We start from the raw sequence: 25268 nt of genomic DNA, 5'->3' as shown, positions 1-25268 counted from the left end.
ACAGCCAGCATGAGGAAGGGCCTCTCCACAGGGCACAGACTCTAGCACTCTGAAGCTTGAGGCAGGAGGACTGCTGTGAGTTTGAGCTCTGCCTGTGCTACAGAGGGTTCAAGGTCAGCCTAGGATATGCAGCAAACCCATCTCAAAAACAAAACAAGAAGGGAGGACAGGGGAGAAGTGCTGGGGTTGGGTGAGGGTAGGGGTGAAGGTAATTTCTCCCTGGTTCTGGGCCCTATCTATACAGAACAGCTTCTTCTCAAATTCCTGTCGCACTTCATCCATAATCTGATAGCAGCCACCTCTCAAGCAGAGGAGCATCTGGAAACAGGTAAGTCCGTCTTCGTCATGTCACAGAGCTAAGAGACAGGTATCCAGAACCCAGTGAGACCCAGGTAAATACTGCGCATGCCTGTGGGCTTTTCGTTTTGCCCCACTCCGTTGTATGAGTGTACACCTTACTCCAATAACAGCCCGTAGCTTGGAGTGCTCTAGAGAACAATAAGTACCTTTCCTCCACTGTGAAGATGAAGTCACATGTGTGGAATGCTTTTGGCAGAGCCTGGTATCAGCACGCGGTAAGTGCCTAATGACTGTTAGCTGCTACTATTATTTTTACTTACTAAAAGGAGAGGCTGGGAGACACCAATTCCAAGGTCCCCACACAATCATCCATCTATCTGTTTACAACAAGCTACTTGAATGGAGGACAGGCACATGGGACTATCCATAACCAGCAAATAAATACCACCATTGTCTCCAGCCAGGAGTCTTGTTTGCTCCAGGTCAGTGCAGTGGTCTGGAGGCAGCAGTTCATGGGGCTTCTGCTGTCCCGCCTTTTCCCTACACACCCACCTCCCAGAACATGCAGCATCACCCTCCTGCTCTGCTTTATTTTAACCCGATTACATCTATTCATGTTTTTTTTGTTTGTTTGTTTTGTTTTTCGAGATAGGGTTTCTCTGTGGTTTTGGAGCCTTCCCTGGAACTAGATCTGTAGACCAGGCTGGTCTCGAACTCACAGAGATCCGCCTGCCTCTGCCTCCCAAGTGCTGGGATTAAAGGTGTGTGCCACCACCACCCAGCTCCATCTATTTATGTTTTGGGGGGGGGGGGGTATTATGGCACACACAGAATAACTTGTGGGAGCCAGGTCTCTCCTTCCATCATATGAGACCAGAGACTGAACTTATGATGTCAGACTTGAAGGCAAGTCCTTTAGCTGGTGAGCCATCTTGCTGTGTGCCCGAGAGCCACACCTGCCCAGTGATACCAATGACGAAAAATTATAAAAGCTTTAAAGTAGAGGCTGGAGAAATGGCTCAGTGGTTAAGAGCACTTACTACTCTTACAGGGAACCTAGCTTCAGTTCCCAGCACCCACATGGATGCTCACAACCAGTTCCAGATCAGACATCCTCTTCTGTCTCCATAGGCTCATGTATGCATATGGTGCACATACATGTGTTCAGGTACACACACACACACACACACACACACACTATTTTTTAATCTATAATGTAAACTACTGAAGCAGGCACTAGTTCTTGGTCAGCAGGCCTCATTTCTATACTTTCAAAGCAGGTTTGACATGAAACTTACTTTGTAGTGAAGTGACTGATTCTGGTAGGCAGGGCCAATTGGTGCAGTGGGCTAGCCAGCTACAGGGGCAGGAATGTATTTAGTAGGCAGCACGAAGGACTCTGGATCATGTACCAGGCAAGAAGAAAAGACGTAAAAAGAGGACTTGCCACCATAGACCCAAGATCTCTAGGCCACCCAGGCCAGCCTCCCACTGCATCTCAGCTGACACAACACACTCAGGCCCCATGACAGCAGGTACCTCCAGCCACCCATGAGTAGAACCAGGAAATGCTAAAGAATGTTCCAAGAGCCACTGAAAAGCTTAGCAAGCATCAAGTAGGACGCCTGCAAGGGGCTTGCTATGGTTACTACCCTGGCAGGGTTGGCAGCCCCACTGCGGGGTACACGCTAGCACAGTGACTGCTCTATGAAGGGTGAGCACTAGTCAAGAGTTCTTTGCTCCACTGCAAAGCAAGCAGGGACTAAAATGGGGACTTGCATGAGTGCATGCTGGCAAGTAGCAGTCTGTAGAGCTAAGTGGGGCTCTGCCTCACCCTGGCCTACCACTGAGAATCTGCTCTTCCTTTCACAATGTGGGACTTGAATCCAGGGTCTTATTTTTGTTTTTTTTTTAAAGACTTCTTTATTTTCCCCTATGTATACGGGTGCTTTGCATATGTTTGTATGTCTGCGCATCATGTGTATGCTGTGCCTGAGACCAGGAGGGTATCAGATCCTCTGGAACTGGAGTTCCAGGTGTGAACCATCATGAGTCGGCTGCAAGAGCAACCAGAGCTCTTTACTTCTGAGTCACCTTTCCAACCCTGACTAGAGTCCTGTGATGCAAGCATATACTCCAGTGCTGAGCTACACTCAGCTCTTCTCCCTTGGCTGGTTCTCCATCAAGTCTCACTGTGCTGCCTAGACTAGTCTCCTAGGTTCAACAGACCCTCTTTCTAGGTCTCCCTACGACCAGGGATACAGACCTACCACCACATGAGGCTTGGGAATTTGTTGAGTGTTTTTGTCTTTGTTTTTAAGGTTCTCTGAAGCAAGGTGTCACTCTGCAGTCCAGGCTGGCCTAGGAATTTTCTATCCTCTTGCCTCCACCTCCCCAGCAGCCTGGAAATCTAGTTGTAGCATTAACTTTTAGAAATAAACACACTGACAGATGTACATGTTAACACAGAACCCCGGGGATCCACTGGACGCCCCTCGTCAGAGAAGTCCTATCAACTCACCAAGAAACAACCTGGATAGCAAGCAATCAAAAGCCAGGAGAAGTGTATCTAAAGTTAGTCAGGGCTAGGATGTGGCTCAGTGGGACAGCACTTGCCTAGCATGTGGAAGGCTTTAGTTTGATCCCCAGTGAGGATTAAAGACAAGGAAAGCCGAAGCCTAAACTCATTCTGTGATGACACTGACGAAGTTTACATATTCTTTTTCACCTTCCGCTCTGATCTGAGCAGAGCTGAACTGATGCCTTGTGCCTGTTAGGCAAGTGCTTTACCACCTAGCCACACCCCGGCTGTCATTCTTTGAATAAGTATGGCTGAGTACCTACTGTGTGCTAAGCTGACTAGCAACCACCCAGTGGTGGACAGGCACCCCCTCCCAGGAGCTGGGAAACTAGTTAACAGTTAAACATCCTCAGACAGGAAACTGGGCTCTGGATTCTGAATGAGTTCAACAGCACCACCGATCCACTCAAGTGTTTGTGTGCTGCCTTACCCCAGAATTACTACCTGCTAGGGAAGAGAAAGCATAGGCACCCTGAGGGGGTCAGCTTGGTGGAGGAAGCTGTGAGGCCATCCAGGAAGTGGGTTTTCACACTGTTGGTGGAGGGACCTCAGAGGAGCCTCGGGCAGGAGGAGTTGAACACAAGGCAGCTTCCACACTACTTGTTAGTTAATGTTTTCTTTTGTTTTCTATTGCTGGGATCAAATCAAAATCTTGTGCCGGCTAGACCAGACACTGCCCTCTGCCACTGAGCTACATCCCCAGCCACCTCCTGTCTTAGCACTCAGGAAGACACTAATTTCAGTCCCAATCCTTCCAGCACTGATGGAGAAAGTGAGATCCCCGAGAAGGGAAAGAACCACCTGAGGACACATGATCTCAAACGAAGGACCAAGCAAATGACAGGTCCAGCAGATGACAGATCTCTTCTAATTCACAGGCTGTGGGCTGTGTTTATTTACTCATAACACAGCCTTTGGGGTGTGGTGGGTGACCGTCAGAGGAACACCTGTCCCCGCAGCAAGGCAGGGGGTGGAGGTCACGTGGGTGTGGCAGGCACTGTGGCCAGCCAGGCCTCTCCTTTTTCCACTGTGTCATCTTACTATGGCAACAAGCAACACACTGGCTGGACTGAGGTAAGATCCAGCCTGCACTAAGAGTAAGCTGCAATCTGGGCTAATTTGGGAAATGATTTTTCTGCAAGCTCATATGTGAGTCATCTTTCCGAGTCTAAGGAATCCCATTCAAACCACCCCTGCCAACAGCTGCACAGATCAGGAAACATTCGGGTTTGCTGTGGCTGGCTTATCTCTTACCTCTCTATAGGCTGCTAATGTTATTAGCAATACAAAAATCATAAGCAGTCGTAAGGCCAAGCTGGGTCTATGTTAATTAACTTGGTAGTTTGGGGCATTTTCTCCCCGCCAAGATCAGAAGAGAAATGTAGACACATAAACTAAAATTGGGGCAGACAGACACTGCCGTATGTCCTGTCCCTCACAACTCCAGGCATCTGCAGTGTCTTTGTACAGACAGAAAGAGATCAGTTCCCCATTTCACTTCCCTAGACTGTGATCTTGGGCAGAAACCAAAATCCCCCAGGCCTCTGCTACCCACAGGTGCAACCCGGGGATAACTACCCTCACAGTCTGATTTGCTATTACCACTGGCCTACCCCCTTTGCAAGGCCATGTTCCAGAGGGCTCCCAGACTTCGTCCCACATCACAGGTGGCTGCCAATGAGGCACACAAAGTGTTGAACTGGCAGGTCAACAAAGGAACACTGAGCTTCAACATTCACGGAGCTTCAACATTTGTGTCATTGAAAGCGTTGTGACCACAAAGATTCCAACTTGGGGGAAAGGGAAGTGCACGCTGAGTGGTTAGAAGGCCCTGTCCAGTGACTGCCCACCTAAAGGCCTCAGGCCACAGAAAGTGTACAGACCTGACTCTCAGTATCTCTTCTGAGAAGATACATAGTAAGTTCCACTGTAAATCTCCTTCCACTTGTGACAAAACTACCCGCGAACATTTGAAAAGCACAGGACATGGACTTTGAGACCCATGTTTATTCTGTCAATGCACCAGTGTGTTGGGGGAGCTGTGGCAATTCCATCATCCCAATAAACTTTGCCGCAGGTGGCAGCACTGGCCAGATAATTTAATAAATGAAGTTCGTCGGCAGACTATGGTTAGCAGGTCAAGGAGGGGCAAGGGTCCATTTCTATTCCAAGGACCCAGGGCCCAGGAACTAGGTGGTCATCAACTCTGAAGGAATGGGCCAGGGCAGAATGGGACAGGCAGGAGTAGGGCTGCCTGAAGGCCTACTTACTCCTCTAGCACAGAGACCAGGCAGGCCATTTCCCGCCACTCAGCTTCACCCAGTTGAAATCGGCAAGGTCCTTGAAATCTCCATTGTTGTAGCAAGAGTTTACAGTCACCACTATCACCAGTCCAATTTTGTAGACTCCCAGGCTAACACACTGGACACAGGCTAATGGCGTCCTCATGGTGGGTACCAGTCCTCAGAGCTACATACAGCACCCAGCAGAGCAGGTGCTCATCAGTGCTGGATGAAGGAATGGAGGAGCCAATCAATGAAGGAATGGGGCAAGAGTCAAAGTCCAGAACACAAGCAAACAGACATGAATCATCTCTGCGAGTCAGAAACGAAAATGTCAACAGTCCAAGTGGGCAAGGGGGCTCAGTGACATGGCATGGGAAGGGGCAGGGACGCCAGGGAGACACCTACCACCTATTTCCCACATATGGGTACCAGAGATTTTTTAGTGACTTCCTGGTTTTTTAGCATTGACCAACAGCTCTTTTCCTTCCTTGGGCATACACATGGACCAGTGGGCTAAAGCAGCTGACTACTGTTAGTCTGGCATTAAGTTCCAGACATCTGAGGGCATCAACTCACTCGTGCCTTTGTAGGAGGGGACATGGACAAGAAGAATCACCATACTTGCTTGTCCAACTAGAACCACATTAACATTTGCCCCAAAGTGTCTCTGCCCAACCCCAAATCTCACCTTGCAAACTCAAAGCAGCAATACCCATCTCGCAGTAGTCTCCTAGAGAACTGCCCAGCACCTGATCACAGTATACCCAGAAGGGGCACGCCTTACCCAGCCTTCCTCTTGTTCCTCCTAACTGACAGCCCAGCAAGATCCCATCATCTCAGACTGTCCTGATCTGACTCGGGCTTAGAGAAGAACACTAAGGCTGCCTTCTTATGCCCCCATAAAGTGGTGTGACCACTAATGATCAGCACAGACAGGGGCTACAAACAGGGAGGGCAAACTGACCAGAAAGACCGGGATAGGGGTGTAAGATTTCTGCTCACTCAAAAACCCCTAAACTCCACCCCAACCCCCTTCACAAACCCTGAGAAGCAAAAACAGCAGTACTGTTTTCAGAGATGAGACCACAAGCATATTTCAAAAACACTTCTCTTGCTTTGAAGCACAGACAACAGTAACAAATGTTTACTGGGTGTGGGTTTCATAATTCCCAGAGAGCAGACCTGGCTGAAAAAAGGCCTCTCCTTCCAGTCGCACCATCCCTCATGTTAACAGCAGGCCCACCCAGCAAAGCCTACCAGAAACCAAACAGGAAATCTGGAAGAACGCACACCGAGTTCACCTAGGATGGCCCACAGAAGCTCCAAGAGGGTGAACCCTCATTCTGGTATACCCCAATCTTTCTGGACCACAGCAAAAGACCTATGCAAGAGCGTTCACCTTCTGTCATCTCATCTGCGGTCCTCAGCATCCAGAGGAGCGCCAGCATTGGCCAACCACAGCACTCTCTCAGCCCTAGCTGCTTCTCCACAAATGCATCTTCCTCTCGTCCTTACTGCAGCCCTCTTCGGGTCACCTCTCCCTCCATTAAAAGCGCATAAACCAAGTGGTGGCGCATGCTTCTAATCCCAGCAGTAGGGAGGCAGAGGCAGGTGGGTCTCTGTGAATTCAAGGCCAGCCTGGTATACAGAGAAAGTCCAGAATGGTCAGGGCTACACAGAGAAACCCTGTCTGGAAAAACGAGAGAGAGAGAGAGAGAGAGAGAGAGAGAGAGAGAGAGAGAGAGAGAGAGAGAACACCTAGTTAACAGTGCCATTCAGCACCTCCCACAACCAGGTCCTGTGCAGAACATTCATGGGTCTTGGCAGCCTAGGTACTAGTACTACCAGCTCCCAGATAAGCTCCTTAGAAGTGGGCACTGCCACAGCCCCTAGCAGAAAGCAGTGCCCAGAGAAAGCCCCAGCATGACCTCTGTGGAAAGGGACTGGGGTGGAGAATCGGGAGAAGGCCATGTTAGTCTCAACTGTGAAAGGAGTCTTTGAGTTGACAGCTCATTTCATCGTGTTTACGCGTCCAAGTTTTCCATAATGAACATACACTATTCTAATAAAGAAAACTCAGCCAATGCTATTTATAATATATTTTAGATGTATTTTATATACATAAATGTTTGCCTGTGCACTGCACAGGCGCCTGGTGCCCACGGAGGTTAGGAGAGAGAGCACCAGGTCCCCTGAAAGCTGCCACGTGGGTGCAGGAAACTGAACCTGGGTGCTCGAGAGCAACAAGTGCTCTTAACTGCTGAGCCATCTCCCTAGTCCGTTTATGCTATTTTTAAATAAATTATCCAAGTTTCCCAACAGTGCCATTCAGATGCGACACTAGGAGTTCCTAAGCACTGCCGCACAGATGGACCAGAGATATTTCCAGAGCAGCACGTATGCAGGAAAGCGACTCATAGTCACTAGACAAGGCCCAAGGGCTGGAGGACATGGAGCAAAACACCCCCGAGACAGCACCTGAAAACAAAGTCCAGCCATGAGAATGGTACCCTGTTTCTGTCAGGGGGCAGGTGGCAACACCCTTGCTGGGCGGGCTACAAAACTTGGCTGAGCCCTCCCTGTAAGTCCTCAAAATAGACACCGTGTTCTCGCGGGCACTCTTCAAGTATTTTTAATAAACAACACGAGCAAGGAAACATACACAGAGCGAAGACACACAGCAGATATTCAATAAAGACGTTTCTTCCTATGTGTAAACCCAGGGCTGCAAAAAGTTACATTCCCTGCTGGCTGGTCCACTGCTAATATGCATCCTAGCCAAACATCTCCACGTCCACCTGTGAAACCGCAACTTCCAAAAGCTAGTGCTGCCGAACACCTTTTCAGCTTCGTACACGTCCTCCTTCTTGAAGGAGTTTCCAGGTTAACTGGGTATTCCCACTGTGACAACCCCCAACACGGGGCCTGGACCACTGCCCACTTCACCTACCAGCCAAGAATCTGCCCTCCCCTATAAGGAGTCCCTGCTTGACGGCTAATTAAGCTCTGGGCCCCATATGCACAACAGTAATTGACTCGCGGGAGTGTCTAACTCCCTTCAGAATATGCAAGCCGGGGAAACTAGGAGGCGACTCCCCAAGATTTCCAGGAACACACAAAGAAATGAGCTTTGCATCAAGATCGCATATACCCTCTCCCCCAACCCCAGCAGCTCCCACTTGCTCTGCTTTGCTGAGCAAGGCAGGATATCGGAGGACAATTTGGCTGCGCCCTGAATCATCGCTCCAACACACCCCAGCTTGCTTTCCTTTTGAAGCCACCGTAGTGGACACTTGTGGTTATTAAACTCGAGGTTCATTGGGAGTGACACATTTTATAACTGGGATGCCGATCACCTCTGGAGCTCCCTGCCCTTCTGCATGTGGTCTGGCCCTGCCTCCTCCGGGTCCCGGGCTCCAGCCATTGTGTGAGGTTCCAGGGAACAGGACTACGGGGCCCTTCAGTTGCCCCCCCCCTAGGATCCCGCTAGCACCGCGGGCCCCCAGCGCCGGACAGGCCCGGTTCAAAGATGGCCCTCGCGGCGTCACTGCCAGGCTGGGGCCCGGGCCGGGGGATCCAGCGCACGAGGCCAGGAGGCGCGCCGCCCGCCCGCCCGCCCGCCCGCCCGTCCGCCCGTCCGCCCGTCCGCCTCACCTGCTTTCTCGATCTTGCCGGACATTTCCGGGCTGCGCCGGAGGCCGAGGCCGCTGCTCATCAGGCCCCGGCGGGGCCGCAGCGGGGCAACAGGCCGGGGCGTCCGCCGCTCTCCTGGGCCGCTGCTCGCCGCGCCTCACACTCGCGCCGGCATGGCGGGCTCCGCGCGGCCGCGGCCAGTGCGCTCGCCGACCGCGCTCCAGCCTGCACAGGGCCAGCCGCTCCGCCACTCCACCTCCCGCGCAGCCGCCGCTCCGGGGCAGCGAGCCGCCGGCCGCAGCGCCGCGCCGCCGCCCGCCCGCCGGCCTGGGCCCCGCGGCCACGGCGCCACCTGCCGGAAGCCCGCCGCCCGCGCCACAGCGCCCCCTGCTGGCCCGGAGCCGAAATAAGCCTGGCGAGAGACGCAGCACCCTCTGCCGGCCTGGAGTCGTCCCCAGCACAGACCAGCATGAACCCCACCTTCTCACAGGGAGAGATCAAGCCCCCAAACTCAGGACTTTCACATCTTCCCTCATGGGAGATGCAGAACTTTCTGCTATCCCAGACTTTTCCATCTCAAGTTGTGGACTGACTCCCCATGTCTATCACCCAAGTCCAGCATCCGCTGCTGACCCAAGGCTCCACAGTGGAATTGATCTTAGCTGAGACTCAAAAGCTTCGTCACTGAAGACACAAGGGGCCTGCACACAAAGGTCTGGGAGTGAGCCTGAAGTGAGCCTGGGAGTGAGCTCCTCCCACCAGCCCAGACTCCTCCAGGGAATGATACCCCCTCTGCCACCCCTCCCCTCTTCAATCCATATGCTTGATACGAGGCCTCCATTCACCCCCAGTCAAAGCCAATACTTGGGACCCCCCTCCACACACACATACACACACACACACACACACACACACACACACACACACACACAGATTGAGACTCAGAGGCCACTGAAAGGCAGACCCTAAGCCAGATGTGAGCCCTGATCCTCTAAGCCAAGGCAAGGCCCAAACCTGGAGGCACACAGCAAACCTGATTTGCTTGGCTCAAGCAACACTCCGTGGGAACATAAAGCTTAGGAAGCAGTCTTTTCTAGTACGCTTACTAGAGTTCATTTACAGTTCTTCTTTAAGGATTCAAAGAGCCTTCTAAAGTTACACACTATGTCATACCTTCCCAAGACAAACACAATGGACTTTTCCCCCTCCAAAAGAGCCCACAGCTGAGTGGGACAGTCCAACCATATCATTAAGTACTAGTGCCCAATGCGTTTAGTAACTCAAGAGCATGTTTGGATACAGGGAAATTTGCTCTGTTTTTGACTAAGATGGGATTCCTATTAGCATCTCATGCACAGAGAGAGAGAGAGAGAGAGAGAGAGAGAGAGAGAGAGAGAGAGAGAGAGAGCGCTAAGCTAGGGACCATCTGAGGTAGCTCAGCTAGTAAAGGCACCTGGCTGCCAAGCCTGGCCACCTGAGTCCAGTCAGACCCACATGGCAGAAGGAGAACAACCAGACCATCTTGCCCTCTAGATATGGCAGCTAGTGGTGGTGACAATTTTGAGGGGTGTGCAGGAAGAAGGAGAAAGTGACAGATACCACCAACCAGTTCTGTTTCTGTCTCCCCACCCTCTGATGGGTCTCTGACTCTGTGACTGGGAGTTGTCCACTGTCAGCATCCACATTTTCAGAGTATCAGTCCAAGCTCTCTAGGGGTCAAAGGCAAAGCCAAAGATTGACAAATTCATTCCCTTTTTCAAGTTGACAAATGACTGCCCAGGGCCCAAATGGCTCTGCTCAGCTCCTCTGGAAGCTGCTTCAGCAGCCGCAGTTGGTACATAGCTCAGGGCCCGCCTTCCCAGCCCTCCCAAAGTACTTAGTCTTCCAGGCTTCTGAGCTCAGAAAGTCAATATTTCAAGGCCCACCCAAATTCTGAAGCAAACTAGAAAATCAAACTGAGTGAATAAAGACACAGTCAAGTTTAAGTTTCCTGAGAACTAAATCAAATCTGCATGATAAATTACTACAGATCAGATGAGGAATTGGGGAAGAGTAAAGTGTTGATGCCAGTCAGACTCATAGACCTGGCTTCCTCAGGGTCTGAGGTGTTCATAGCCACGGTAGAGCATACAGAGGGTTAAGACATAGCTAATCGATGGCTGAAGCCTCACTCTTCTTTGCTTTAGCTTGCTCTTATGTGTTACTCGTGCTGCCTAGAATGTTCTTGCCTGTAGTTTTTGCGGACTTGTTGCTGCTGCCTGTTGTGCAGACCCCATTTCCTGGGGGGCAGGTGGTGAGAAGGCAACAGCCTAGACTCTGGGAGATTCCAATACAGAAGTTCTTTATTGTAAACAGGTTGGGGGTTTTTATGGGGTTAGGGAAATTAAGCTGCTATAGCAATGCTTCTGGTTGGTCCTTTTGAAACTGGCGGTCACTGCTGGCATGTTGTGATTAGCTAGGAGTGTGTGTCATTAGTTACCGTGCTTTGGGTCCCTGACAGGTTGTCTTGGCCAAGTTTGCTTACTCATTGTGAGTTTGCTTGTGCTTGTTTGTGTTTGCTCTATTGTCCTGCTTCATTTCACCCCCCTCCCTTTTTTTTTTTTTAAATTGGGTGACCTAGTGGGAATTAGGCATTTTCATAACCCCACCTCAGGGACCCCCCCCCCAGCATTTTGGACTGTGCCTGTCTTAGGTTGGCCTGCTAGACAGGCTCATACTCGTCTTTGACTCTCAGTCCTCGAAGGGTTAGGTCCCTGGGAGGTCCCAAGAAGTCAGAAGCAAGAGGAGACTATGAGAACTAGGCCTTTAAATGGCCTCCTGTGTTTGTGTTAGCTGAGGAGGACCTCCTCCCTTGGAGGTTTTGGTCCAGCACAGTCCACAGCCATTAACACCTGGAGCGTTGTCTTGTTTACCCGCTGTTATCAGAATCTTAGCTGTAGGAGATACTTAAGCAGAAATGTTAGAGCCACTACCACCCCTCCCTAAGACACCATGCGATAAGTTTAGAGGGGGTCTAGCAGGGATTTTATGTGATCCCATACTTGGTCAGAGAATGTAGTATATAAGTCCAATGGATGAACCCATGTTGAGTTAATAGGATTAACAAACTTTGGACTCCATGGTCCCAATAAGATATCTCTCAGCAGCTATCTGGCCAAGGACCTGTTAGAAATTTGATGTGGAGTTAAGCAAAGAGACTGAAGTCAAGGATCACAACTGCCCCTTACCAAATAGTGAGCATTAATTAACTGTTGTGTCCTGAGTGCTGCAGCTGATTGTTCTGTGGCTGTGTTTAAGGCATTAGCCATGGCTCCTGTTTGAACAAGAGAGGCTGTAGTGACTGCTCTTCCAGCTACCGCAAGCAAGATGGCTGTGGTGATTGCTGTAGTTATTCCAAAGTGTTTCTTTATTCTAGTGGGACTTAAAAGCTCTACCTTGTGATAATGCATAATATTGGTGACAGACACCCATAAGAATGTGGGAATACACACCAGGACTGCACGAGAGGCTTCTTTAGGATTGCAGCAGGCATCAGCATGCAGAGGCCTGCTGTGCAGTTTACACAATCTGCTGTACTAGTACTGGATAGTAAGGAAGAAGGGGAGCTTGACACAGGCAGGTGAGCCTTTGAAAATAAAATTTGGTTTTGGTGATATTTGGACAGAGTCCTCACATGATTTATTGCCCTTAAAGGTTCCATTATGGTAATTGCCACCTTGTAAGAATAGGAAGAGTCTAAAGTCTATGCAAGCATGATTTCCAGAGAGGGGCCAGTTGCCAAATACAAGCCTGTTGACCTGAGCAGGATTTCTGTAGGAAACTTTGTTAGGGCTTATCAAATCATTAGCCCAGAGTTCTCTCATCCAAATGAACAAATTCCTTTGTCCCCTAACAACAAACAGCTGGATATGAGAAATACAATGGTCCCAGAATACGTGCAGTTCAATTTTTGTAGGATAGTAGCATTAGCATAGGAGGAGTTGTCTGGGATGTTTTTCTGGTCCGTGGCTGGCCAGATATCTTGACTGGGCACCCATATAGGTTTGATTTGGTTCTGTGGAAACACACAAGCATAACCTCACTGTGTTCTTGTTAACGGGGTGGCAGGTGGTTACCAGACATTAGTTAGGGGATCCCTCCATCTCACTGGTGGGAGTGGGAGTGGGGAGAGAAACCCAGTGTTTATAGCAAGACTAAGGCACTCTTTGTCAAAGGCCAACAAATTATTTTTTTGAAGAGGACTTCCACCAAGGCTTGGTAAGGATCCTTTTTATTTTGTGAGGAGACCTTGGCCAGCTCTCCTTTTATTAGGGGGTGGTTTATTCTTTCCACAGTATCCTGACCTTGGGGATTATAGGGAATCCCTGCTGAGTGTTTGGTTTTCCAGTTTTGTAAGAAGTGCTTAAAGGTTTGAGAGGTATACGCTGGACCATTGTCAGTTTTTATTGCACAGGGTACCCCCATAACCAAAATGGCTGTGTTTAGTGCCTTGATAGCTTGTATGGCCTTCTCCCCTGTTTGGGCCAAAGCATACACAAAAGAGGAATGGGTGTCAATGATTACATGTATATATTTAAGCTTGCCAAAGGGGGCATAATGAGTGAGATCCGTCTGCCAAAGTGTATTGGGAACCAATCCTCTGGGGTTCACGCCTGCCTTATTCAGAGGTCCCGGCGGGGCTGATGGGGCACATGTGGTACAAGTTCTAGTTAAATGTATACAACTGGGCAAGGGTAAATCAGGTAAAACTTCCTCTCTGTGGAAGGGGCACCAGTCATGATGGGCCCCAGAAGGAGCCTGTGAGGAGGGGCATCAAAGAAGAAAGCGGCCAGCAGACATGGGGTAAGCGGCAACAACCACATCTCAGTCCCCATGCTCAGCTCCAGGACCAAGCTAGTGGAAGTAGCTGTCTGAGGAGAACATTCTAATCCCGAAAGGGAAAGGGGATTCAGCTACAGTCGAATGGCAAAGCTTTTTCCGTGAATTAAGAGACCAGTCACCACCCTAATGGCTCTTTAATAGGTGGTCACGTAACTGGATTAGTTGAGAAGAGAGACTTGATGTGGGATTCCCCTCTATATGCTGTGAATATGTTTTACTGCCATTGGTTAATAAAGAAGTTGCTTTCAGCCAGTGGCTTACCAGAGTAAAGCCAGGTGGAAAATCCAAACAGAGATGTAGAGAGAAAGTAGAAGTCAAGGAGACGCCATGTAACTGTTCCATCCAGGAACCTTATCTGTAAACCATGAGCTAATATAACAGGAATGGGTTAATTTAAGGTGTAAGAGCTAGCTAGAAATATGCTTAAGCCATTTGCTAAACAGTATTGTAATTAATATAGTTTCTGTGTGATTATTTTGGGTCTGTGTGGCTGGGAAACGAACGAGCAGCCTCTGCCTATAGAAACTAGGAGAGGAAGCCCAACAGTCCACATTCTGAAGAGTGATTGGGATTCACCGTAAACCAAGAGAGCCTTCAGACAATCCCGAGAGCGGCCTCTGCCGAGAGTCATCATTGCTCTCAGTCCATGAGGGAGTCCTCCCAAGGACAAGGATGGAAGGGAAAGAGAAAGTAGTGTCCACAGACCAAGTGTGCTTCTTATAGTGAGGGACTTCTGAAGTTTGTTAGGCTGCAACCATATGCTCACACGGTGTTTCTGGGCAAAGGACCTGTCGGAGGGTCCTTTATTGGTTCTCTCTCCTGGGTGTTCAGCCCTTATGTGGAGATACTGGGATGGACTGAGTCATGATGGAGAGTTCCTAACTAGGAAGACAAATGGGAAAGAAAAGAAAATGTAGGGATAGGACAGAAAGCCCCAGCGCACCAAGGACTTAGAAAATGAAAATAGAGGTCAACACACCTAAAACAGCAGAAGGGGACAAACTTAAGACACCAGCGGAGAGTTGGGACTGGGACTGCAGGCAGCCAGGGCAGCAAGCAAGCAAGAAAAATGGCCAAAAGAGGGTAAGAAGGACCGAAAAAGCAAGCAAAAGGAAAAGGTCCGTCCGTGTCAGGGGCCAGTTGTCATTTTTGCAGGTTTATTGCTGCTGCCTGTGTGTGGTCCCCATTTCCGGGGGGGGGGGGCAGGGGATGAGAGAAGATGAGAAGATGGAGGCAACGGCACAGACTCTGGGAGATTCCAGTACATAAACTCTTTATTGTAAACAGGTTGGGGGAGTTTATAGGGTTAGGGAAATTAAGCTGCTACAGGAACGTTTCTGGTTGGTCCTTTTGAAACTGGCGGTCACTGCTGGCGTATTGTGATTGGCTAGAAGCATGCGTCATTACTTACCGTGCTTTTGGCCCTTGACAGGTTGTCTTGGCCAAGTTTGCATGGGCTCGCTGTGCTTGTGCCGTTGCCCGCCTCACTTGCCCTCCTTTTCACAGGCTCTCCAGCATCTTTGGAGCCTCAGTTTCATTATTATTTGTTCTCAGACTCTTCCCCCAAGGCCCCCAGCACCAGAGACACAGACAGGAGCTGGGTGTGGTAGTACGTGCTTTTAATCCCAGCACGCAGTGGGCAGAAGCAGGAGGATCTCTCTGAGTTCAAGGTTCTCTTGGAGGTCCCATAATTCCCAAATCAGTACGACAGAAGTTCTTGCTATCAGTTCCCAGTACCCATGTCTGGGGCTCACAACTGTCCATAATACCCTCTAATGCACACACAAATGCATACACTCAATAAATACAGGCTGGAGAGATGGCTCTGTGGTTAAGAGCACTGACTGCTCTTCTAGAAGGACCCAGGGTTCAATTCCCAGCACCCATATGGTGGCTCACAATTGTCTGTAACTCCAGTTCCAGGGGACCTGATACCCTCACACAGACATACGTTCAGGCAAAACACTGATGCATTAAAGAAGAAGAAGAAGAAGAAGAAGAAGAAGAAGAAGAAGAGGAGGAGGAGGAGGAGGAGGAGGAGGAGGAGGAGGAGGAGGAGGAGGAGGAGGAGGGGGGGGGGGGGGGGGGGGGGGGGGGGGGGGGGGGGGGAGGAGGAGGAGGAGGAGGAGGAGGAGAAAGGGAGAGGGAGGAAGGGAGGGAGGGGACATACCCAGAAGCTCAAATGACTATGGAAGTCTATTCTGCGTTACTATAGCAAAGCATCTGAGTCTGGGTACTTTATAGTGTAACAAAGTTCATCTGTATTATTTATTTGTTTAGTTTGCTCATTTGTTTATGTAGTGTTGGGCATCAAACTCAGAATCTCATAATACATGATAGGTAAATACTCTGCTACTGAGTTACATCCCAAACCTAGAAGGATTATTTTGGCTCCTGATCCAACTTCAGGAAGCCCTGCTGGGCAAAGGTCTTGGGTTGAACATGGCAGATGGTGTCAGACAGCAGAAGTCAGAACAGGTGGGCAGCCTTGCTCTGTTCAGCCTAGGTTTGTAGGATGCAATCCAGCCCTGACTGAAAAGTGAGCATTAGTCTCTTCCGCCTCCCCACTGACACTCCCCAAACCTGATTACCAGCCAGTAGCCCCTACCTCTTTTTTTTTTTTAAGATTTTATTTATTATGTATACAGTGTTCTACCTGATGTACATCTGCAGGCCAGAAGAGGGCACCAGATCTCATAGATGGTTGTGAGCCACCATGTGGCTGCTAGGACTTGAACTCAGGACCTCTGGAAGAGTAGTCAGTGCTCTTAACCTCTGAGCCATCTCTCCAGCCTACCCCTACCTCTTAAAAGTGTACCTTGTCTCAAAACTGCTACATTAAAAACCAAACTGTCGACACTCGAAACTGGGGAACAAACTGTAGCTAACCCCACATAGCCAAAACAATCCTGAAAAGGAGAGTTCAAAAGGTTTCCTCAAAACAGCAAGGCACTGGTTTTGAGGTGGTAGGGCTGAAAGCCTAGCTCTGTGGTAGAGTGCTGCCCGGAGCATTATTTTCAGTTCTGCTTCTGTGATGGGCTATTCTGACAACCAACAAACAAAAAGATGGTCCATCATCCACTGGAAGTCGAGATGGCAAGAACTCGACATAATGCCCACAGTCAAGAGTAGAGAGAGGTTGGGCAGTGGTGGTGCACATCTTTAATCCCAGCACTCAGGAGGCAGAGGTAGGCTGATCTCAGTGAGTTCCAGGCCAGTCTGGTCTATAGAGTGAGTTTCAGAACAGCCAGGACTGTTACACAGACAAACCCTGTCTCAAAAAACAAAAACAAAACAAAGCAAAAAGAGTAGAGAAAGGAAAGGATGCAGGCACAGCTACTATAGAGCGCACGTCTCCACTCTTGTCTGGTACAGGACCCAGAGAATACTGCCCACAGCAGGCTGAGTTTCCCCACATCAATCAGCAGCGTCAATACAGTGTGCTCCAGACACGTCCGAAGGCCAGCTTGACCTAGACAACCCCTTTTTGAGACCCTTCGTAGGTGATTCCGGGTTGTGTGAAGCTGGCAGTTAAAACTAACCGTAACAGCTAGCATGATGAGATCCTGGGTTTAATTCCCAGCACGGATGAGGCGGAAGTGGAGCGGGGGAGAACACGGGAATAAAAGCATGATCCGGTGGAAACTGGAGAGCCGCATACAGAGCGTGAAGTCAGACCCTTATCTGACACAAAATACAAATATACAAGGCATGGAACTCGCAGAAGAAAACACAGGGCATGTACTTCATGGCACTGGATTTGGCAATTGTTTCTTTGACGTGATGCCAAAAGACACAGGTAACAAGAGACAAAGTGTGCATCATGAGAAGCAGTTGAAGCTGTATGTATGGAGAGACACTGTTGGGGGGTTTTAGTTTGCTTCCTGTTGCTGGGATAAAGACCATGGCCCGCAGCAGGTTTTCTTGGACTGCCAGCCCTCAAATCACGACATGGAGACTTCTTACTAATTATGAAAGCTCAGCCTATAGCTTAGGTTTGTTTCTAACTAACTCTTATAACTTAAATTAACCCATCTTTTAAAATCTACGTTCTTTTACATGGCTTGGTTGCTTTTAATCTGAACAGCTCATCCTGTTTCCTAGAAGTCTGGTTGGCAACTCTGTCTTTCTTCTTCTGTAAGACCTCTCTGTCCCCAGAAGTCCCACCTAAGCTCTTCCTGCCTAGCTATAAGGTTATTCAGCACTTTATGAAACCAATCACAGTGACAGACCATCACACAGCGTAAAGGAATATTTGGCAATAATAGCCAAAAACAACTTGGTTTATTGGCGTATATATTTCCACATCATAGTCCGTCACTGAAGCCAGGCAGGACTAGAGGCTGAAGCAGAGACCATGGAGAAGTGCTTCTTAGAGGCTCTTCCCCACAGCTTGCTCAGCCTGCTTTCTTGTACAACCCAGGACCGCCTTCCCCAAGGTGGCGCCACCCACAGTGGGCGGGGCCCTCTCACATCAATCATCAGTTATGAAAATGCTCCACAGACTTGCTCCCAGGCCAATCTGAGGGAGGCAGTTTCTCAGCAGAGGTTCCCTCTTCCCACATGGCTCTAGTTGACAGACGAACCAGCAGAGGCTGGAGAGAGGGCTCAGTGGGCGAAGTGCTTGGCGTGCAAGCACAGGAGCCTGCGTGTGGATCTCTGGTAGCTATATAAAAAGCCAGACGTGGGAATGTGTCTCTGTAGCTCCATGCTGGGGACGTGGAGACAGGAGGGTCCTTAGAGCTTGTTGCTGACAGACTAGCTGAACCCATGAGCTCTAGGTTCAGCGAGAGACCCTGTCTCAAATACGAAGGTGCCTGGGGCTGGAGAGATGGCTCAGTGGTTAAGAGCACTTACTTCTCTTGCTGTAGACTTGGGTTTGGTTCCCAGCACCCCCACATCGTGGCTCACAACTGTTTGTAGTTCCAGTTCCAGGGAATCCATCACACTCTCCTGACCCCCAAAGGCTCCGGCGTGCACACGGTACACATACGTACACTTCGGCATACATATACATGCAAAATAAAATAAAATAAATAAATAAACATTTGAAAATGGGGTGGACGCCAGTTGAGGAAGATAGCTTTCAACAACCTTCGGTCTTCACACATGTGCCTGCATTACATGCAAATACACACATGCATCTCACCACACACACAGATACTATTAGCATGAACAGGATGGGAGAGAGAGGCCAAGTGTTTTATATGGCAAAGAATTATCTTGAAGAAAATAGTACTGAAACTCCCCTTCTACCACCACATCAGAAGAACAGATACCTGCCACTCTCCAAAAAAACCGGACAAAGGGGCCTGGAAATGTAGCGTAGTGGTCAGTTATATGCTTAGGTAAAGCTTTGGCTTCAGTCCACCAAAAAGTAAATTAAATAAATTAGATCGAGGGACTGGAGAGATGGCCCAGAGGTTAAGAACACTGACTGCTCTTCCTGAGGTCCTGAGTTCAATTCCCAGAAGCCACATGGTGGCTCACAACCATCCGTAATGAGTTCTAGTGCCCCCTTCTGGCGAGTAGGCATATATGCAGACAGAACACTGTATACATAATAAATAAAAATAAAAAAATGTTTTTAAAAAATAAATTAGAGCGATAAACGAATAGCTGCACTGGGCAAGGACTTAGATAAACATCTCTGAGGAAAGGTCTACAAATGACCGAGAAGGCACACAGTAAGTTAGACAATATGGCGAATCCTCAGGGGACAATGAGTCGAAGTACAGGCAGCTCCCACTGCATCTTCATTAGGCTGTAGCTGTTAGCAAACTCCCCAACAAATAAAGAGTATTATCAAGAATGGGGAGTAAACAGAATCCTAGGGCCCAGTTGCTGTGGGCAACAGCAGTATGAAGGCTCCTCCAAAAACGTAAAAGTAGCCAGCTGTGGTGCCGCATTCCTATAATTCCAACGCCCAGGAACGAAGGAAAGGGGATTGCTGTAAGTTCAATACCAGCTCAGTCTACTCAGTGAGTGTCAGACCTCTCTCAACCAAACAGCAAACAGGGATGATCTGACGCTGCAGAGAGAGACATTTGTCAACCAAACCTAGTCAAACAAGCCTGGTGCTCCAAGCCCATGATGGAAGGAGAGAGAGGCTTTTGGAAGTTGTCCCATGACTCTTACATATACACAATTAGAATAATAAATTAAGTTTAAATTAAATAAATGAGTAAAATAGAACTACCAAATGACCACAGCAGTCTCCTTCCGGATATCTATTCCAAAACACAGAAAGTAGAGCCTGGCAGAAGTGTTTAGAGCAGTGCTGTTCACAGTAGCTAGGAGGTCGAAGCCGGACAGCACTCCAGGGCAGATGGGTGGTCAGGAAAACACATGTATACAAAATACCCAGCCTGAGGAAGCTCTGACACATTGTGACATGGGTAAACCCTGACTGAGGACATTGTACAAAAGAAATGCTGGTCACAAATTGACAAGGGAGGTAGGATCCCACGCTCATGAGTTACTTGGGGAGCTCAGAATGAGAGTCTGAAACAGTGTCAGGGGAGGGGTGGTGGGTAAAGGAGGAACCTTTCAGAGGGTCAGAACTCTGGAGATGGACGAGACCTTTGTACGGCAGAGTGTAGGAAATACCGACGAATAGCTTTAAAATGGCTAAGGGGGTCCTTTTTAAGCGGTGCCACAACTGAAGCCTGCCAATGTGACTGCCTGGGGCTGGGACTTCCTCAAGTGACCTAGGACAGCGCAGGTGGCCCAGGAGCAGTTAAGGAACTGTGTGGTGACCGCAAACCACACAGAGAACTTGTCTCTTCTGCCCCCTAGCGAGCAGTTAGAATTCTAAACTAACTTTTACAAGTCTCCCTACCTCCTCTCTCCTCCTTCCCCTCTCCACCTCCAGTGTTGTCTGTTGCCTGTGCTGACCTCAAACTCTTCAACCCCTCAAATTAAACAACCCTCACTCACCGGGACTACAGGTGGATGCCACTATACTGGGCTACAGATTATTGTTCTGTTTTAGGTTTTTTTTTTTTTTTTTGAATTTTTGAAGCAGCCTTGGCTGTCCTAGAACTTGCTCTGTAGACCAGGCTAGCCTCAAACTCAGAGATCTGCCTCTGTCTCTTTGAGTGCTAGGATCAAAGGCATGCACCACCACTGCCCGGCTTGGGCTACTGATCTTTAAGTTGCTAAATCTCATGGAAAATATGTGCTCATCATTCATCAAGACATAAAATCATACAGGTATATAAATCAAAAAGTAGAAACTCTCACTTGAGCATCCTTCCAGATTTTTCTCTATTAAAAATCCAAGCACACACTTCTGGCATTTGATATTAATGGCGTCAATGGTCCGCATCAGCTTTTCATCAGAGATCTGTTAAATGCCCATCAGATCCATTCTGTGGGTTGACTGTGTGCTCCTCACTTCTCCTGGTGCTTGGGTGTAGTCTCTGTCTTTTTTGTTTGTTTGTTTGTTTTGTTTTTTTTTCAGACAGTATTTCTCTGTAGCTTTGGAGCCTGTCCTGGAACTCACTCTGTCAACCAGGCTGGCCTCGAACTCACAGAGATCTGCCTGCCTCTGCATCCCGAGTGCTGGGATTAAAGGTGTGTGCCACCACTGCCTGGCACCAAATTCTGGATAACAATAGAATGTGGGTAAAATTACAAGCGCCCCTTCCTTGCCTGGTCCACTGTCTAATCGACTCCGATTTTCTTTCTGCTTCTATGATGTGTTGCAGGGAGAAGGAGATGGGCATCTCGAGTGACTGCCTGGACCAGAGCATCCTGAGTTACTGCCTGGACCAGAGCATCCTAAGTGACTGTGTGGATCAGAGCATCTTAAGTGACTGCCTGGACCAGAGCATCCTGAGTTACTGCCTGGACCAGAGCATCCTAAGTGACTGCGTGGATCAGAGCATCCTAAGTGACTGCCTGGACCAGAGTACAGCCACTCCCAGGGGCCTGTCCAACCCAGGTCTGTGAGGCAGCAGCTGCATTCTGCCTAGTGCAGTCTTAGCTTATACTTTTTACCAAATGTATCTATGGGACATCTTTCATGCCAATGCATTTACGAGCTTTAAATCACTTGTTGATGAATGCTTATACTGTGTGAAGCACAATTAATAAAAACTCAGCAAGAGAAATTAGGGTTCAACCTGAAGATCCAAAAGGCAAAATAGCCAGCTACTGGCTCTTACCTTGACCTCAGTCTGATCCTGACTCAGGAATCTCAGAATGAGACTGTCTGAGAGCTATCTCATCCTGTTTTATAATCCTCTCTAGGGCTGGGATTAAAGGCATGCGCCATCCAGTTTCTATGGCAACTAGTGTGGCTACTGGGATTAAAGGTGTGTGTTACTATTATGTGGTCTGTAAGGCTGACCAGTGGGCCTGTTTTATTCTTAGATCTTCAGGCAAGCTTTATTTATTAAAATACAATTGAATTGCCACTACATCCCTCTTTTTTGTCTAAAATAAAAAGGCTATAACTAATATAAAAATTATATACAGTAAATACAAGGATAATATCCAATATATACAGGCAATAAATACATCAACAATATCCAGTTCATTTGCATTTGACAAATTCAGAGAAAATAATTCATATCTATCCTATCTTGTGAGTCTAAAGTCTTATACCTAATTTACTTTCTATCATAACTTGCTTTCTGCATCTGATAAACTATAGCTATAACCGTAGTAACATTTCAAATGCATTTTAATAAGTAAAGACTCCCTGAAGATCTGAGAGTAAAACAGCCCCACTGCTCAGCCTTACAGACCAGGTTATGGTAACACACACCTTTAATCCCAGTAGCCACACTAGTTGCCATAGAAACTTAGTGGTGCACGCCTTTAATCCCAGCCCTAGAGAAAATTATAAAATGGGAGGAAAGAGCTCTCAAAACACAATCTCATTCTGAGATTCTGGGAGGCAGGATCGCCATTTCAGACTGAGGTTGAAGTAAGAGCTAGTGGCTGGCTGTATTGCTTTTTAGATCTTCAGGTTGAACCCCAATTTCTGACCCTGAGCTTTTATTAATTGTGCTTCATAGAACTATCTAATCTTCAACTCCCTCAGAGACCCAAGAAGGAAATAATATTAAGTAAGTAAGCAGGAAGTTCGAGCAAGCAACGTTCAAAAAATGTGAATAATAACAGAAACATATGACTGCCTGGACAGTCACCCAAAATTCCTCTGCAACACTGGGCATCCATCTTCAACCTACAGGCCTAGACTATCAGACAGACTTTTCTATGAAGCAGGATATTTTGTGTGCTGCTTGTCTAATTAGGACAGCAGTCGAGGCAGGGACTCTTTTTTTTTGCCCAGTGGCTTACTTTTGCCACAAAGAAAGTAAACTCCATGTGGAGTTTCTTCGATGCCCATTATCTTCTCTGAAGTAGTTGGTGCTGCCAGGAATAGACATGTATCATTGTCATAAAAAAGAAGAACCTAGGTTATTAAAACATCTTAAATGCCAAATTTGTAGCTCTCTGGTGTTTGAAGATGTCTATCTAAAATATATCTTTGTTTGACCTTGAAAATATACCTAATGTGATTACAAATTCAATTATACTAGGTGATTAACCACTGACCTGCATTTCCTTATTATCCAAAACAGTTAGTAATAATAATTTTCAAGGACTAGAGATTTGCATTACATTGTTCAATGAGCTTTATAGGTACAATACCTTGAACAAGATTAGAAATGTATGTACAATATGTTCTAACAAAATTAATGTCAAATTTGTACCAATATACAAAAGTCCAAATCAATGTAAAACATTTAAAACTAATAGTTGCTTTTACAAAATAGATTCAATAATCTACCTTTTTATCTTGTCATATCTATATCCTCCCTTTTTCTTTTCACAGTAGATTCAATAATCTTCTGTTTTGTCTTTTTTTGTTTGTTTGTTTGTTTTTGAGACAGGGTTTCTCTGTGGCTTTGGAGCCTGTCCTGGAACTAGCTCTTGTAGATCAGCCTGGTCTCGAACTCACAGAGATCCGCCTGCCTGTCTCCCCGAGTGCTGGGATTAAAGGCGTGCGCCACCACCGCTGGCCTTCTGTTTTATCTTCTCAGCTGTGTCTAGGTTTGTGAGGATGTGAAGAGAATCCCTGGAAGCCCAGTGCCAGGGTTCCTTGTAGGGGGAGCATCTAGTCCTCCATCAATCAGATCAGAAGACAGGAGAAAATTAGAGCTGAGCAGTACAGAACTATCTGGAATGATACCACTTGATTATGTTGTATATTTGGGGTGGAGACAGAGGAGTGTTTCAGAGTCTTGAAAGAAGAGCCAAGTTTGAGCCCTGAGTCCTCTCGGGGCTGAGGAGCCTGTGCAGGGCTCTTGGCGGGCCCAGAGTCATCTCACTCTTCTGGGAAATGGCCATAATATGGGTGCTGTCCTTCATCGCTGTTACATCTGTGAAGCAGAGATGGTGGGCGGGGGCAGGGGCGTGAAGCTCTCCTAAAGCCACTGAGAGCACAAGGCTCTCAGGGATGGACATACGATCTCAGGGAGCAAGATTAGTGGGCTGGCCCCGAGGAGAGAAGGCTGTACCCGGCCTTTGCCCTCTGTCCTGCTTTTTTGTTTATGCAATTGTCCCTTCTGCCTGAGGACATTGTCCTTGAAATCTCTCTGCCTCGTGGTGAGGAGGCCAGGGGCCCTCACTAGAGGCAGTTTCCATGACTCAGAGACTGAAACTGAACCATGAGTGAAAATGAATGTCATTATTCCCCCTTCTCCTTTGTCCTCTAGAAACATCTCATCCATAGGGACTTGGCTCTAACTTCCACCTCTATCCCACTAACCCACACTTTACATTAAGAAAGGCATATCCAGGCTAGGACAAAGAGCACTTGCCTGTGGCGCTGGGTTCAAGATAGGGAGATGTCAATCAAAAGATCGGGCAAAGTTCATATCCTTTACAAACCAGGTAGTATAGACAAGGAAAGCAGCTTTCTTTATTTACCTAACTAAAAAGCAAGTCGGTCAGCATAGCCCTTGGTATGTCTGTCTCCTTCCTTCATGAATCCTTCCTATGAGTGTGGGTGTTTTGCCTGCATCTTGTGCATGCAGTGCCCTTGGGGGCCAGAAGAGGGTGCTATATAACCTGTGGCTAGAGTTACAGAAGGTTGTGAGCCACCCTGTGGGTGCTGGGAACAGAACCCAGGTCCTCTGAAAAGCAGCCAGTGCTTTGAACCCCGGAGCTGTCTCTCCAGTCCCCTTTTTTCTTTCCCAGCAGTAAAAAGCAGGTGCCGTAGACTTAAAAAGACCACTCACTCCTACTTTAGCTACAATCTTTCCTTCCATCTTCACCCAGGAGAAGCCTTTCAAGGATATTCATAGCTTCCCTTTTGCTGCTCGTTGTAATAATAAACTCTGCGATCCTCACATTTTAGGGAGACAAAAGTTGGTTCTCAAGTTCTAACCTAAACAGCTTCTGGTCAAAGAGCTGCAAAGCAGTGTCAGAGGGAGGTGGGCTTGGGAAGGCACGGGGGCTCTTCTTTAAGCCAGGGCACTGGCTTCCTTCAGTTTCACTTGTGAGTAGGTTGGGATTGGGTTATTCTTTCTTTCTTTCTTTCTTTCTTTCTTTCTTTCTTTCTTTCT

General features: G+C 48.1%; 1 protein-coding gene across 3 annotated transcripts in view; it reads right to left on the bottom strand.

Moving 5' to 3' along the window:
* Rapgef1 (Rap guanine nucleotide exchange factor 1) overlaps positions 1 to 9135 on the bottom strand; it is a 119712-nt gene extending 110577 nt beyond the window's left edge. Inside the window, exon 1 of one of the 3 annotated variants that reach the window (XM_050154946.1) lies at positions 8821 to 9135. In XM_050154946.1, the coding sequence (XP_050010903.1) occupies positions 8821 to 8881 (61 nt within the window). In that variant the 5' untranslated portion in view covers positions 8882 to 9135. The remainder of the gene's footprint in view (positions 1 to 8820) is intronic. The other 2 variants (XM_050154942.1, XM_050154944.1) reach the window with 2 other exon arrangements.
* Between the last annotated feature and the right edge of the window lie 16133 nt (positions 9136 to 25268).

Source organism: Alexandromys fortis, unplaced genomic scaffold (genome assembly GCF_014885135.2).
Source record: "Alexandromys fortis isolate MF-2015 unplaced genomic scaffold, M_Fortis_MF-2015_v1.1 scaffold_72, whole genome shotgun sequence".
In the NCBI taxonomy this organism is placed as follows: Eukaryota; Metazoa; Chordata; class Mammalia; order Rodentia; family Cricetidae; genus Alexandromys; species Alexandromys fortis.
The sequence above is the reverse complement of the archived record's forward strand: the minus strand, read 5'-3'. Positions and strand labels throughout refer to the sequence as shown.